We start from the raw sequence: 14,952 nt of genomic DNA, 5'->3' as shown, positions 1-14,952 counted from the left end.
TTCCACCAAAAGCTGGCCTTCCTGGGAGAGTCTGTGCAACCCGTCAGCACCATCACATGCCACCTGCATCACGTCATCTGTTACCCACCACTAGGAAATCATTATTTCAGATTCAACTTAAAAAATAAGGCATGCCCGTCTGCCATTTCCAACAGTGCCCAGTCCTGGGTATTCTGGAGAGACATCCAGGGAGCCTCCCACCCGTGCACTCTGCCATACAGTGTCTTATGCTGGGGAGGTGCTTCGGGGGGTTCACCTGGACCAGCTCCTGGCATTCCCCGAGGCCCCGCTGAGCGTTTCCAGTTGCTGCTGCCTGCGCACCTGGGCTGCGGGCACAGGGAGTGCTCCTCTGCCGCCTCCTCGCCTTACCCACGCCAAGGCAAGCGAGGGAGCGTGGCTCTACAAACTGCGATGCAACAACATCTCTAGCCTTATGAACAGGGGCTTATTTCTGAAAGGAAAGGAATTTGATTTGCCTTTTTAAAGAAAATAATCTTACTTGATAATTTGAAATATTTTTAATTAAAAGAATAAAAGGATTACTTTTTGCTACTAACTAATCAAGAAGTATTTCTAATTAAAAAAAAACAAAAAACAACAACAACAAACAAACAACAAAAACCAGAACAAAGGTCAGTCATGATGTAGATCTCCCCTGCTACAGAGATGCCTGGCTGCAACCCTACCATGGCACATGCAAGGCTTTCAGCACTGCAAATCTGTGCTCGCTGCACAACCACCACAAGGTAATACTGTTTCAGAACATGATTAATATCTCAAAATAACAGCTCATATTGCTCTGGCCAACTGTCAGATAATACGCTAGTAAGACAGCACAGATTTAATTCAGAAGGCAATTGAATCCTCCATGCGACAGCTCAGGCAAGAGCTAAACCAAGTGAACAGCTGTGAAGATCCACCCTTGCTTTCTCTAGCCTCGTCCACTGCTAAGGTGCAACAAAAATAATACCCGATTTTTTTTTACGATGGTCCATCACCAGGGATGTAACTGCAGTAAAACTGGAAAGAAAAGACAGACAGTAAAGCAGCAGAAAGAAGGAATACAAAGGAGAGGACTTTTTTAAAGAGCTGGGAGAAAACAAACCATCTTTCTAATCTTCATGTATTTTTAAAGGAGTATTGCCTGCACCAACACCTTTGCAGACTGAGGGATGAGAATACGGTTTTGGCTAAAAAAAGGCTCATCCAGTGGCCCTGAAAGTCTCCTACCATACCCAGAGGGTATCTGAAAAGCATCGAAGGAAAAGTAAAGTTCACAGTTACAGGACAGGCAAGATGGCAGAGATAGCACAGAGCACTTCAGCAGCTCTCAGGGAGCATCACAGAGTGAACTTCACTGCAAACATCTAATTCTAGAGACTTCTTGTCTTCCAACATCTGATAAGAAACATCCCTTCTACGCTTGGGCAAGCAAAAGACAGAGAGTGGCTGGTTGACTTCAGCAACCAAATCCCCTAAAACATACTGGATAACACCTCTTGCCCCCTCAGAAATGTTCTGTGTCTTGTATTATGAGATTATTTTCCTTTTTAAATCCACAGATCAGAGTAGTCATAAGCCCACCTGGGGCCAGGATGGAGAGCTGCAGTTAAATGTCAGCCCACAAGGCTGTAACTAAACCAAAGCTGAACTCAAATTTAAACAAATCAGTACCGCTGCAGCGAGACGGTCCCCTGGGACCTTTGCTCTTCTCGCTTCTTCTGGCAAAGCCAGGCAGCAAGGCTGCCCTTGTGCATAACATTCAGGCAAAGGTGAATTTTAAGTTAGTCTAACAAGCAAGAACAGTCTCACCATACCACAGTCAGTGGGATCTGAGTACATATTGAATAGTTCATTGCATGGGGATGGGTTTTTCGATTGTCCCAAACAAAAAAATGAATTGTAACTTATAGATCTGCTGTAACTTAAGCACGGAAAAAATTGACAATGCATAAGTTATAATGGTACATAAGTTATAACTTCTACACCTCCTGTAACTTACGCATAGAAAAAATTGATGGTACATGTGGACAGAATCCAAGTCACATTAGAAAACTTTTTGCATAATTTCTGCACCATAGTAAAAGCCTGAATCTTAGATACTTCAGAAAAAGCTTATTAAATGGTTCTAGTATTGTTCTCTGCTAAATAATCTGTTTTACCACTCTCTCTTTCCTTGCCTATTCTTATCAAAGTCACCTACCCTGACTTTCCAACTACCTACACAAGAGTGGTGAAGAGAAACTTCCCAAAAGAATTGATTTCCCTATATTTTCAACACTGACATACATTATCTCATTTACTGTACACAGAATTCAGTATTTGTGTTCAGCTGCACCATGACTGAGATGACATCAAAAGGTAAACTCAGATGTTACAGCTGTAGAAAAAAAACCAATCATGTGGTAAAGAAGCCAGAGACCTGCAAACGCACTCAGAGCCTCGTGCCACTACTGGAGCATTATACCACTACTGGAGGCACAAGCACTTCTATGCTGCTCAGTATATAGGAATAATAAATGCATAAGAATACTAGTAGCTGCTCTTTGTGACGGAGTCTGGACCAAACAACCAGCCAGGAAGGTAACTGGTAAGATGCAAACTAATATTCTTTGCAACATTGTTCTCGGCAAGACTCATAAGATCCACACAAAAGGCATTTAGGCAAGTATTTCAAATCGTGCAGGCAATCCCACAGTTTAAGGGGGCAAAATGAAAGCAAAGAGATTTTTAGCAGAAAGATAATAGTCAATGCCAAAAAATCAAGCCGAGTCAAAGATAAATGCATAGCTTCCTCTAACAAGCAGGTTTATCACAGCAGGAACAGCACTCAGCATCACCCTGCACCCACGATCCAGGGCTGTTCCCCTGGCACACCTTCCCCAGGCTGGGCTCCAGGAGTGCTTCACACAGGACAAGCAGAAAAAACACAGCAGGGCACCCATGCTTGTTAATCGACGATCAGAGCTTACCTGAACAACTGCATTTTAGTGTACTGAGACAGGAACAGCTACAACTTCTCCCCCGCACATAAAGCATCCTTAAATTTGACTCTTAATTCAGCATCTCATTGGATTACATTAGCAAATCAACCGCACAATCAAGACAACAGAAGAGCCTTAATGCAATGGATAAGAAAAACAACGACTTCTGCTTTTGCAGACATTTTACCCTAATTACATTTTAAAACAACCTATTAGTCCATACGGATTTTCCAGTGAAGGAATCAAACGTACATAACTCATGGTAAAGACACTACAGTGAACAAAACGGAGTTTGGTCACCACATATGAGCTTCAATTGCCTGCCCAGGCACAGACATGTTTGTTTGGGATGCCTGCAGTCCCAGCCTGCCTAGGAGGATGCCTGTTGGACAAATTTTGGTTTCACTTGCTCAGGAGCACAAAAGTGGCTGCGCGCAAGGCCAGTGTTTCTCTTTGCCGTATCGGCAGCCAAGAGCTGATGGCCAGGGGAAACAGTAAGTATCAGGAAAATACCACTGCCTTCCCTCCCAGTCTCCCAAGCAAAAGACAGGGTATTTGCACTGAATGATATTGTATTTAAGATGATGTATTTAATAATCCCTGTAGTCAGACTGAAGCTCAACTCTAGGAGCTCCAAAAATCATGAACAGAAATAGCTGTGGCTTAGCCTCAGCTCCCTCGCAAAGAAAGAGCAGCCCACCTGCACCAGGAGCCGACAGGAGGAGTGCAGCTCCACAGAGGTCCAGTTCAGACACTGACAAAACCAGCGTAATGTTGTATGGTTGCTCGTTGTTTTTTGTAAGAGAAAGCAAATAACGTCTGCATGATACAACTCCTTCCAAATACAGGTGGACAGTGGGAGCGAAAAGCTCTGGCTTTTAACAACTCTGGAACATTAAATCTCAGCTCCGATTTGAGGCCAGTTCTTATTTTTAGTCCAAGGTTCCTTTTCTTGCTACATATACACATATATTCCAAGCATGAGTAAACTGCCTTGGATCTCAGTTCACCCATTGCTTCAGGAATTATTTTACATTTGCAAAAGGGTGAGTGACAATAACCCAGAGTCTGATATGAACATCTTTGACTGTAGTATTCAACATCCCGTGCTCCTCAAGCTAATCCTCTTACTGTGATTAGCAGAAGAACAGAAGGGTTGTAAGGAGGGACTTAAATGGTCTTTGGCCTCAACCTGGGTTCATAGCCTGGACCGGCTCCTACTCTTCTTGCGTGAGTGGCCCAAACTGAATTTCAAAATCCCCATTAATTAAATATGTTCAAAGGATTGCTAGGAAGGAGAGAAGAAAAATAAAGCATGCCAGAGAGAAAAAGAAGTTTATATGGTGCACGCACAGGGTGAAAGGAGTGAAATTTTAGGTGGTGCTGGTGGTGTGGGTGATGCACTTACTGGAAAAACGTGGCAGTGTGTCTGTGCACACCGAAGAACACACCTGGGAAGCAAACTACAGCTGCCTTCAGCGTCCAGGGCAAAATCACAGCTTCCAAGACAAGGTGACACTTACCTATCAGCATCTGGATTTTAGGCCTGTTCGAAGCACAGTATGTCATGCAAGAAGAGTTACTGCAAATATCTTAAAAGCTTCTGTTCACACAGTATGTTAGAGCCCAGCTCCAGTCCCATTGCTTCCCAGTTCCCTCTCAGTATTTACCTATTACTCACTCATCACTAGTAAGACAAGACTATAAACTATTCATTATTTAGAAGGCTTTGTTTTCAGAAATCTGCATTGCGCAGGTTAGCTCTTCTGAGATTCATTTAGACCGTCTGATTAAAACCAACTAAATCCACTGACCGCACACATCGTTCTTGGTAGCCAACAGCAATTCACATACGTACGTAAAAATCAACTCGCCTGCTTTGTGGTGAGACACAGCAGCTGTTTAATAACGAACAGCTACCAGTTTCCCTATTGGCCCCACTCTTCATTTCCTCCTTCAAATTTATCTGCACCTTCCTACAAAAAAGTCTGCTCAGGTCTGAATGCACTGTTTTACGATCCAGATGATAACCTCATTCTGAAAACTGGCTCAAAGCTATTAGATCCTGTTGTGCAGTCTAAGTTTCATCACTGTTCCTAAAGCTAGCCAAGTTATATTAAAAAGCAGAGCAATTTATTTGTTCCACCTAAGATTTTAAAAAATAAGACAGGGTGATAAATGAACTTTAAGCAGCAACTTCAGCTTGGGAAAGCCCATACAGTTGTACTTCAATAGCACTATGTGAAAAAAAAGAACACATTTCAAGAGAGGAATAAAGGACAAATGCAGTTTTATATTATAGAAAAATGAGCATCCTGCAGACAGGCAAAACTGTCTGTGTGGAGCCGGCCTCCCCTGAAACGCCTGTCTGATTAATATCCCCTGCTAAGTCCCTCTGGAGAGCTTCCTTACACAGCCCCAGACTCGCAGAGAAGCAGAGCTCCCCCAGCTCTCTCGGAGCACCTCTAAGCAGCCAGGCAAATTCCCTGTGTTTTGGTAGGATTTTAGGTTACAGCTCTGCAAAATAACCTGCAAGGACATACATAGAAAGGCCACATTAAGCATTAAGGAATCGGCTTTGATACTTCAGGAGTCTGAGCAGAACAGGTTTGAATGGGATTTTCAAGTAGGATTTTAAATCTGGAAAAGTTTAACTTCAGGAAATACATTTTAAAGGATTGCCAGCAAACTCTGCAAAGACAGGATTGAATCTAGGTAAGCTTGCACAATTAACCAAGAACAGATCAATAGTTTAATGTTAATATCAATGTCATCACTGCCCGTAGGGGCTATAAAGAACTATTCCATCCTGCAAAACATAGCTGTTGGTGTTCACAGACAGCAAAAATGCACAGCATGAAGGAGAATGCTGCTGGTGGTGAATGAAACTGTGAGATTTCAAAATAAACCAGACTTCCTGAAACAGAAGAGCACTACCTCTAGAATAACAGTATCTAAGTATGACTGGAAGACTAGTGCCACACATCTTGTCTCTCTAAGGTCGCACAAATTGGTGCAGGAATTTAAACTGACATATTTACCTGAACAGCAAATAATTGGATGTTTGACACAGCGTGGCAGTTTGTCAGAGTAACATGACCATAACATAACATAGCACCAGTAGGATAAAAGGAATTGAACACACGTCACGGCAAGCTTATAAACCCAAGGAAGTAAGTTGGGTTTTTTTCCAAGCAAGGTAATTTACCTGCCTGATAATCCATGTAGTAGACTCCTAGAGACAAATTACAATTTAAAAAATACTTTTGAAATTGATTTTGAGCTGATTTGTTGTTATTTTATACTTCAAAGACCTGCACTCCTCTGGGAGCATCTTTGTTTTCATACCAACTCTTGAAGTCTTCCCCTGTGCTTGACCTCGGCATTCAAGCATTTCAGATAAATCCAAGCGTTGACCAACATCCCTCTTTTCTACAAATACAGGTGACTGCTGGCAGAACTCACTCTGGTCATCTTAAAGGCTCGTGATATACTAATTTTTCACAAACACAAGAATAAGCAAAACTCGACAGGTATAAACGGACATTATTTCTTGGCCTGGGGCACTTGGGGTTAGCCAGGGCACCGGGGACCCTTTCCCGTGTGAGCAGCGAGCCCTCCTCCTTGCAGGCTCCACTTGCTGGGACGTCTCTGAGACGGGCAGTGCCCCACGCCTGCTGGAAGTACTGCACTTGCCACTAGCCAGGAGCACAAAGCCAAAGGCAATGGGCTTTCAGGGTGCTGGAGAGATAAATCAGCTGCCACCCCTGTTTCAATCATCTCTAGAAACTGATGGTTATGGATATACTGAAACAAAGAGGTGCTTGTTAACTTGATGAACTTCTTGCGCGAGGTTATGATTTTAGTCCAGTGGTATGACAGTTGAAGTGGACTGACAGACCCTACCTACTTATACATCTCAAAAAAAGATCAGTTTTGACCTTTGCAAAGAACACAATGAACTGAATATTAATTTTTTCTCTTCTTGCAGAAGCACCCCCTAAAATCAGTGATGAACAAGCTTCCCCAGACCCCATCAACCCGCCACAGCCACCTGCACTGCTGCTCACCGGCAGCTGCACGTGCGGCACCCGCCACGTGCCGCCGCGTGGACAGCCAGGATTGCTCTTCTCTCCTGGTTCATTTCTGAAGGGGGAAAACCCTCTCTGTTGGTTTCCAGCCATGAACGTTATTTCTCAGACTTCCATTAGCAGTGACATTTACACAAAATATGTATTGGAGAGAGAAAAGTTTTTCTTTTTATGATAGTGCAGATCATGAGAGACGTGGCTGATTTTTCTTTAAGATATAATCTAATTCTGAAAGCTGCAGCGAGAGCACAAAGAGTCTCTGATAGCTCAGAGCCGCGATGTTCGATCTTCCTTGTACGGTGCACTTACTCAGGCACAGAAGAGACTGTTAATTTTGTGCCCCAGCACCGAAGATGAGGCACTTAGCGTGGTTTTTAGACATGGTAACAAAAGGCACTCACACAGAGCTTGCCATAAGACCAAAGAAGAAGGAGACAGAAAAGTGCTAACAAGAGATACCAGAGTAGTGTTTCTTACGGCATACCACACACCATTCTCTTCATGGCCATTTATGCTGGTTTCCTATTGCCCCTTGTACCCTGAAGAAATGCTTGAGTTGTCCTTGTGGTTCAAGAGAAACTCTGAATGCAGGCTTTAAGCATGAAGTTTTACAGAAGCCTTGGAACTTTTACAGAAGTCTACAAAGGTACTGACAAAAGGTATGCAGATTTTGTTTCTATTTTTTTCTCTCCATCTTCTTCTAGAAGTCTTGTCACAAAAGTTGTTAATGGGAATCTGTTAATGGGCTCTCCATTAGAAGAAGACTATCAACACAATGCTGGGATAATTTGCTATATTGCTACTCTTCATATTTAGAGACTATACTGCTCACCCCATATCTTCACAAAGGAAAATTTACAGTTTTAATAGCATGCCTTTTAAAACTAGTTTAAATTTAAGAATTCCTGCTAGGATGCACCCCTACCCCCCCGCCCCCCCCAAAAGAAAAAAAGATACCAAAATACATTTCTGTCTTGATACTAGAATGATAGCTAAACATGTAGGGGGGAAGAGTAGATGGCAACAGCATTTATTCCACATTTCACTTCAATAGCCACCTTCCCCAGAGCAGATGCAATGCACAGACACAGGTCTGTATTGTGTGATAATACCTTTAACCGCTGTAGTTCTCCACTTCCTTTCACTGGTATTTGAGAGAAGTAATATCATTGGCACTGAGCCAAAACCAGAAATATCCAGAGGTAAATTGCAGTGAGACACAAAGGAAATCTAAGGTTGAGGAGGAGGCAGCCACTAAACAGAGCAATTGTCTTTTCAAGGTTTGTTGGTATGGATTTCAGGGACCACGGTCCAATTCTCAATAGAGAGTGCAAAGTCTTGTGCTACCATCCCTGCGAGCGGGCCCACTGAACACTTCAGGTGGGAGGTCGAGTTTTGCACACCAGTGAGGTCCGGCGATTGCTACGGCCCAGCTTGTGTGCTTTTACATAACGAGTAGAGAATGAAATCACTGACAGCACACAAGCGGCATCTTCCACGCTGAGTTAAGTCTCTTAAGTGATTCTCTTTCTTACTGTAAATTCTTAACTAATATGTTACGTGCTATGGATAAACTGAAGATCAGCTCTAATACTGGTTTCCCCTTAAAAACTTTCCCTTTGCTCTCATCGCTGAGCTGCTAGCCATGATATTTATTGCTCAAACACAATTCTTACGTTCGTTAGGATTGCAATGCTGTACATGAGCCAAGTAAGTTTAAAATATTTTCTCAGGCTACTTCTGTTTAAGAAGCTTTAAAATTTCTTCTTCAGTGAAGTGGAAGCTGAAGTTTCCTCTCTTACACCTCTCCGCCAGGCTGTCACAAGCCACCACGCAGTCTCTGAAGAATTCACACACCCTGAGGACGTGCTGCCAACCAACGCAAAACGTTCATCCTGAGCATGGGAGGATGTGCAGGAACACACCTGCAGAGCATTCCTAGTGTCCTGACTCAAGGAAGGAAACATCGTTCCCAAACTCTAGGTTCTCCTATGTAATTGATATTATGGTACTTTATTATGAAAGAAAAATAAAGAGATTCCCAGCAAACTAAACATGCAACGTTGATACAGAAATCCTCATAAGTTTCTCTCTTACAGGAATGTTTGATTCTGACTTCACTTGAGGGTTGGCTGATTCTACCCCTCCTTTTGTCCCATAAAACTATTTCCACTTCTTGTCTCCCCAGGTGCTTTGTCCAATGACTACAGTATCTAGTCCAGGAGGAAACACCTAAGGACACAAAATGGCAGAGGACAGAAGGGTGGTAGTGGCTAAGGGACTCCCTCCTCAACATGCTTCCTCAATGTGCTACCTCCCCTTAAGAGCAGACTTAGTAATCCCTGTCGACAGCGGGTCAGGGCATCACGTGCCATCCATCTGCTGACAGCAGATCAGCATACAGGGCTCGAGACAGCTCTGCTGCCAACAGATTGGAGCTGCTCTTCAGTACAGTCGAAGTGCACTCGCTGCTGCAAGCCTAGGAAGGTAGGAAGTTTACATGCTTTGGGATTTCACCACCGCTACTTCAAAGAAGAGAAGGAAAAAGAAAGGACAGTTTCCCTAAGAAAGCCCTTTTGGATGAAGTTTGGAGGACAACCCCTCTCTACTCATTGATGACAGAATGTCCCAGAAAAGATCAAAGTAGAGGAGTTTAAAAAACTTAAAAAACGAGACCTAAGATTGAAACCTTCCAAGACCATGACTCAAATACACAGTCACAGCTTTTCAACACAGCATAAAAAAGGCAAAACAGAAATAGCAGCTTCAAAAGGAAGCCATGAACAATGCTGATATCCAGAATAGACCAAAGATACAGATCAATAAAAAAAGTTTTCAGTGGTCTCCAACAGTTGAAACATCCTGGGAGTCAGTTCCCCAAAATATACTTCCAAATGCTAGCAGATAAAACCTACATTAATCACAATGTGGTAATTTGTGAACCTGATATGGCTGCACTAAAGCCCTCCAGGAAAAAAATAGAAGTATGGAAATGAAGCGAAGAGGATAGGGGAGAAAAACTGAGAGCGTGCTAGTCTCAGGAAGAAATGTGAGGAAAGAGAGAAGCAGCTGCAGCTTTTACTGCCTCCCTAGCTGGCATTTTGTTGTGTGGTTTGTTGTTTGGTTGTTGTTGTTGTGTTTTAAAAACACCACTAACATCTTTGTTCATGCGTAGGTATGATCTGCAGGTTACCCGTTCCTTCCTCTGCAAAACTTTCTACTGCTCCTGCAGAAAATCCTTCTGGACTAGCCATTCAGTTGTGACCCTCCTCATAAAAGCTATGCATAGTCTACTGACACCTGAAAACCCTTGCAAAATCATGCAGTGCACCACTGCTTGCACAGTTTTTCCAAATGGGTACTGCAGATTCCCAGTCTGCAGCATTTGCCTCTATATTTGATTTCAAACTGGTCTCCTATGTCCATGGGCTGACTGAATTCTGCACACTTTCCTACACTGTGCCTTCCCAGAGCTTGGATTCAATTACGTCCATGGTATCAGAGCTCCCTCAAGTCTTCATGAGCGCCATTTTGAACTTCAGTGGTCAAATTTGGGTGGCGTTGTTGAGAGTTCATTTTCTGTCCATCTGGTCTCCAGCTGCTGGAAGTGCTAGGAAGAACTAGAGTAGCCCAGCTCATGAGAATGGCTCTTCAGTCTTATACCAGCCAAAACCTAATCTCAATTTTCACCTTCCTACCATATTAATGACTCCTCTGTCTGAGCTTCCATTTCCACCCAGGTATGATGGGAAGCGCTATGTAAAACCTCCACTTGCCGCCTCCATTCCCAGAGAGCACCAACACGAGGAGGCTTTGAATAGCCCATCGTCCGCTGCTCATTTCGCTCCTGAGCCTGGATGTTTTCGGTAACTGCTTGGCTGCAAGTTGCCTAGAGGAAGCCAACTTCACACAGTGTTCAGGTCCTACCTGATCAGTGCTGGGTACTACCAGCAACTGCTGGTAGTTTTTCAAGGGGAAAAGAAACCGAACGAAAATGAGTAGTAACTGTCCAGAAAAGAGCATATCACCAAGGGCAAAGGGTGAAAGAGTGGCATTATCTTACTCTAGGAATTAGCTGGCTGACTCCAGAAGTCCTGAGTATTTCTAGGACCTTCAAAACATCCCCGGTTTTTGATAAATTGCTGCCTATCCTCTGCTTTCAGCTGGCAACATTCAGAGTGACAAAATAATCACAGCACTGAAAAGGGAATAAAGCAAAGACATGCCCGACACAACGCTAGCCTTTTAGGAAGGCCAACAAGTCAGATGTGGAAATGCCACACGTGATCATTAAGAGCCTTTTCATACTGTACTTATTTCTTTTTCACATACACACTGTTCTAGTCTGGGGGGGGGGGGGGGTGGAATAAAAGCTTTCCTTTGGTTAGGAGAGCAGCTGAGGTGAACTTTATTGAACAGTCTCTTCTCATTGCATGGGGCTCCCTCACCTTGAGTTTCACAGTCAATGTTTGTGCTTGCTGTGCTTCATTGCACAAACCACATGCAGGAATGAGCAGTGTTTTTGCTGTAGAGAAATCCTGGGCAGCAAGTCTAAGGAAAGCCCACTATCACAGGGCCAAATGCTGAGACGATACCCAACAAGTGCTGGATAAACCCCACTAGAAAAACCTCTGCATGCTACACACAAGTGCTTTCATCCGCAAGGCACATGTTTGGCCATTTAGAAGGGACATAGCAACTCCCCTCTTTTCCATGGGCTTCTACCATCAGGCATCTTAGGGAATGCAGAGACCAAAACCTCTGTTTAATTCCCTTCACCTGATTTCATTGACATTGAGCATTTTTTAAAATGAGAGATGCAATTGTATTTATGGGAGGCAGCGCCTGCTCCATCTGCCCTGTCCATCTGTAACTGCAGTGCTGAATTCATGGAGGCCATCACCAAGAGGAGACACCTGGGTGTGCAGGCGGACGAGCGGTCGTTGGCTTTTACACAGCACTTGGCTGGTCACGGTGCTGCCCCGTGCGCCCGTGCGGACAGGTATGTGCCTAAACCCCTCCTGCCTCCAGGGAAATACAGGCTGGGGACATGCAAAAAAGCACAGTGACTTCTGCAGGTCACACCATAATGAGGAACCCAGGAATTATAAATATTATGGGTTTAGTCAACACAAATATATCTGTTATGCTCTCTTTGCTGCTAGCTGATGTTGGAGGAACCCTGGCCCAAAAGCTCTGCCACAGAGCAGCTATCCCAAGAGCAGCTGTGACGTTTCGTGGCCACTGGTGAGGAGGAACAACGCCAGCGTTATCACTTGGTTTCACAGGACTCTTGTAAATGAAGTAAACGTCATTAACCCTGCTTTACGAGCAGCAGCGTTTCTTGCCCAAGGTTACAAGCGTCCCTTGAGGAAGGAGCAAATTATGTTATTTAACCTGACTAGCAAATCTCCTACAACCCACTACACTGGAGTGCAACTTCCATGAAATCTTGCAATAACTTCGTGTTCCCCCCAAGCCCTGACAGTCGCATAAGCAGTCACAGGAGGGTCTCAGCCTGCGGGGTCTTCGCGTGAGCCTGCAGGTCAGAAAGGCATCCTGCGCCCCGCCGGAGCAGAGCCGGGGGCAGAGCCCATGTACCCAAGCATCAGTGCACCCCACAGATGCTCAAAGATGCTCAAAATGAGCACCTCCCGTCTCCTTCCCTCCCTGGCAGGACGTTCCCCCAAAGCTTTTTTCTGTCATTGCTCAGCAAGACCGAAGATGGGGCAGTGAATGTGCTCCAAATGCAAGAGCAGCCACGGGGGTTTTGGCTACAAAAGAGTTAGCTCCTTCTCCTGTCGTGGGTCTGGGCACAAGAGTGGGAGTGGGAGGACAGGCTCAGTGTGCAAAAACAACTCTGCACCATTTTTCAGAAAGGGAAGACTGTGAGTAAAAGCAGCGACTCACTCAGCCTCCTGCACTGAAAAATATATAGTGTAAGCGGGCATCGGCTCATGGAGCTTTGATTTAACAGGAAAAATCTCAAAACCTGGAAACCGGCCACCAAAAAACCAGCCCAGGCACTGAAATACTGCATATCTCCTCCCAGGTGCACTACAAAAGCCAAAAAGGGTAGACACACAAGTGCAGCACACCTCCGGGTTGCAAGGCTAATAAACAGTAATCAGCAACTCATGTGTCAGCGTAAGGAAGACTGAAAACTGCAGAAAGAGATTGCAAGCAATACATAAGGTTAAATCAAAAGGTGATAGCACTGGGAGAAAGCATGCAAGGGGAGGTTTTTGTGAAATTTCTGGATTGTTTACTGGAGGGTTAGGATGTCAAAGCTGCTGCAAACTTTGACTGCATGGGACAGACCTGAGCACTACAGGGTCTCAGTGCTGCTGTTTCTGAGGACATGGCATCAGATGGAAAGCATCCTCTACGTGGGAGAATATACGCATAAAATCATGGCTTGTTGTATAACTCGGCTTTGCATATACAAAAACGTATATACTTTTTTAAAAGAAGACACCGTTCCTATTGCCACCACTGTATGCATCTGTATGTATTTCCTGCTGAGGCAGTATGAATGTGCTGAAAATGAGTGAAACTCTCTAGATGCATGTATAAACCATATAAACCCACGCACCTGGCGAGCGTGGGTGACACTGAATACACGTTCAAGCACTAAAAACCACTTCCAAAGGTTATTTCTTCAGAATATTGTGGTGGCTTGTGGTAGTGATTCAGTGAGATGCTAATACTGCCTAGCATCTGGCTTCATTTCAGGCGTAATATTCACACAGACAAAAAGTAAAAAAAAAAAAAAAAAAAAGAGTATGAAGTTTGTACCTTTTTTTTCTATCCAGGCTTGAAGAACCTTTCAATCACAACCATGAATCACATAAAAGCAAAACTAATGCTACAATAATTTTCCATTCCCCAGAAGAGGAAAAATATGCACGCATAGTTGCATCTTGATATGAAACACGGTGTGAGTGTTTCAGCAGTCTCAGCGAGACTCCTAATTCAGCCCCCTCAGCTCTGTGGTACCTGGCTGTATGTAGCATTCCTCCCAGCTTTTGCTTGAAAATATCACTCGTTAGGCGCTCCCTGGCCCCTTCCTTTCCCAAGCCTTAGTTTATAATTGTAGAAAATGTCTAGGTGCCGGCTTTGAACAGCGGTTTCTAGAGATCACCTTTCAGAAGTCTAGGCGACTGTAAAAGCAGCGTCAGTAAAGGTTTATGCTTTCCTGAAGAGGGCTCTCCGTCTCGGTTTATATAAACAGCTTGCCGGTTTTACAATATCAGGAAGGGAAAAAAAAAAAAAAAAAGAAAAAAAGAAAAAAACCCAAACCAAAACAAGATAGACGATACCTGTTGTAACTCCATCTACTGTAAGACATGGTCCTGTTGCTGCCGACACCATCCATCTCCGGCTCAGCTACGACGCTTCCAGCATCGCTCACCTCCTGCGGGCGCCGGCTGCCAGGTTTGGAAACCAAACACCTGCCCGGAGACGGGCCCACCGCCGGGATGCAGGCGGACGCCTCCGGCCTCGCACGGTGGGGCCAAAATTCACCGCCGAGAGACGGCTTCGCCTTGAGCTCGGGATGCGCGGAGCGAACCACTGCCCGTGCCAGGCAGGGAGGGAGGGATGGAGGGAGGGAGGGAGGGCTCCCAGGGTCCTCGTCGAGGGGACGGGCGCCAGGATGCTCCCAGCTGCCCGGCAGACACAAAGGCGCTCAGGTAATAAACTGGAGCGAGGGTGCTAAGCCGCTTAAGAGATATTCGGCGAAGCCGTGCTGGGGAGCGGCGGCTTGTACGCCTCCTGCTCCGGCACACGCGCTTCACTTATTTATTTATTTATTCTGGTTGCCACAGATACGGGTCCATCGCTCTGACATCAGCCGTCTCCCACCCCGCCGCGGG

General features: G+C 44.7%; 1 protein-coding gene across 6 annotated transcripts in view; it reads right to left on the bottom strand.

Moving 5' to 3' along the window:
* The window catches only part of TUB (TUB bipartite transcription factor), a 168,886-nt gene extending 154,257 nt beyond the window's left edge, over nt 1-14,629 (bottom strand). For 3 of the 6 annotated variants that reach the window (XM_049820656.1, XM_049820657.1, XM_049820659.1), the window contains exon 1: nt 14,398-14,628. In XM_049820656.1, coding sequence (XP_049676613.1) covers nt 14,398-14,453 — 56 coding nt within the window. In that variant the 5' untranslated portion in view covers nt 14,454-14,628. Of the gene's footprint in view, nt 1-14,397 lie in introns of all 6 variants that reach the window. The other 3 variants (XM_049820653.1, XM_049820658.1, XM_049820660.1) reach the window with 3 other exon arrangements.
* Between the last annotated feature and the right edge of the window lie 323 nt (nt 14,630-14,952).

The sequence above is a fragment of the Accipiter gentilis genome, chromosome 17, assembly GCF_929443795.1.
Source record: "Accipiter gentilis chromosome 17, bAccGen1.1, whole genome shotgun sequence".
Classification (NCBI taxonomy): Eukaryota; Metazoa; Chordata; class Aves; order Accipitriformes; family Accipitridae; genus Astur; species Astur gentilis.
The sequence above is the reverse complement of the archived record's forward strand: the minus strand, read 5'-3'. Positions and strand labels throughout refer to the sequence as shown.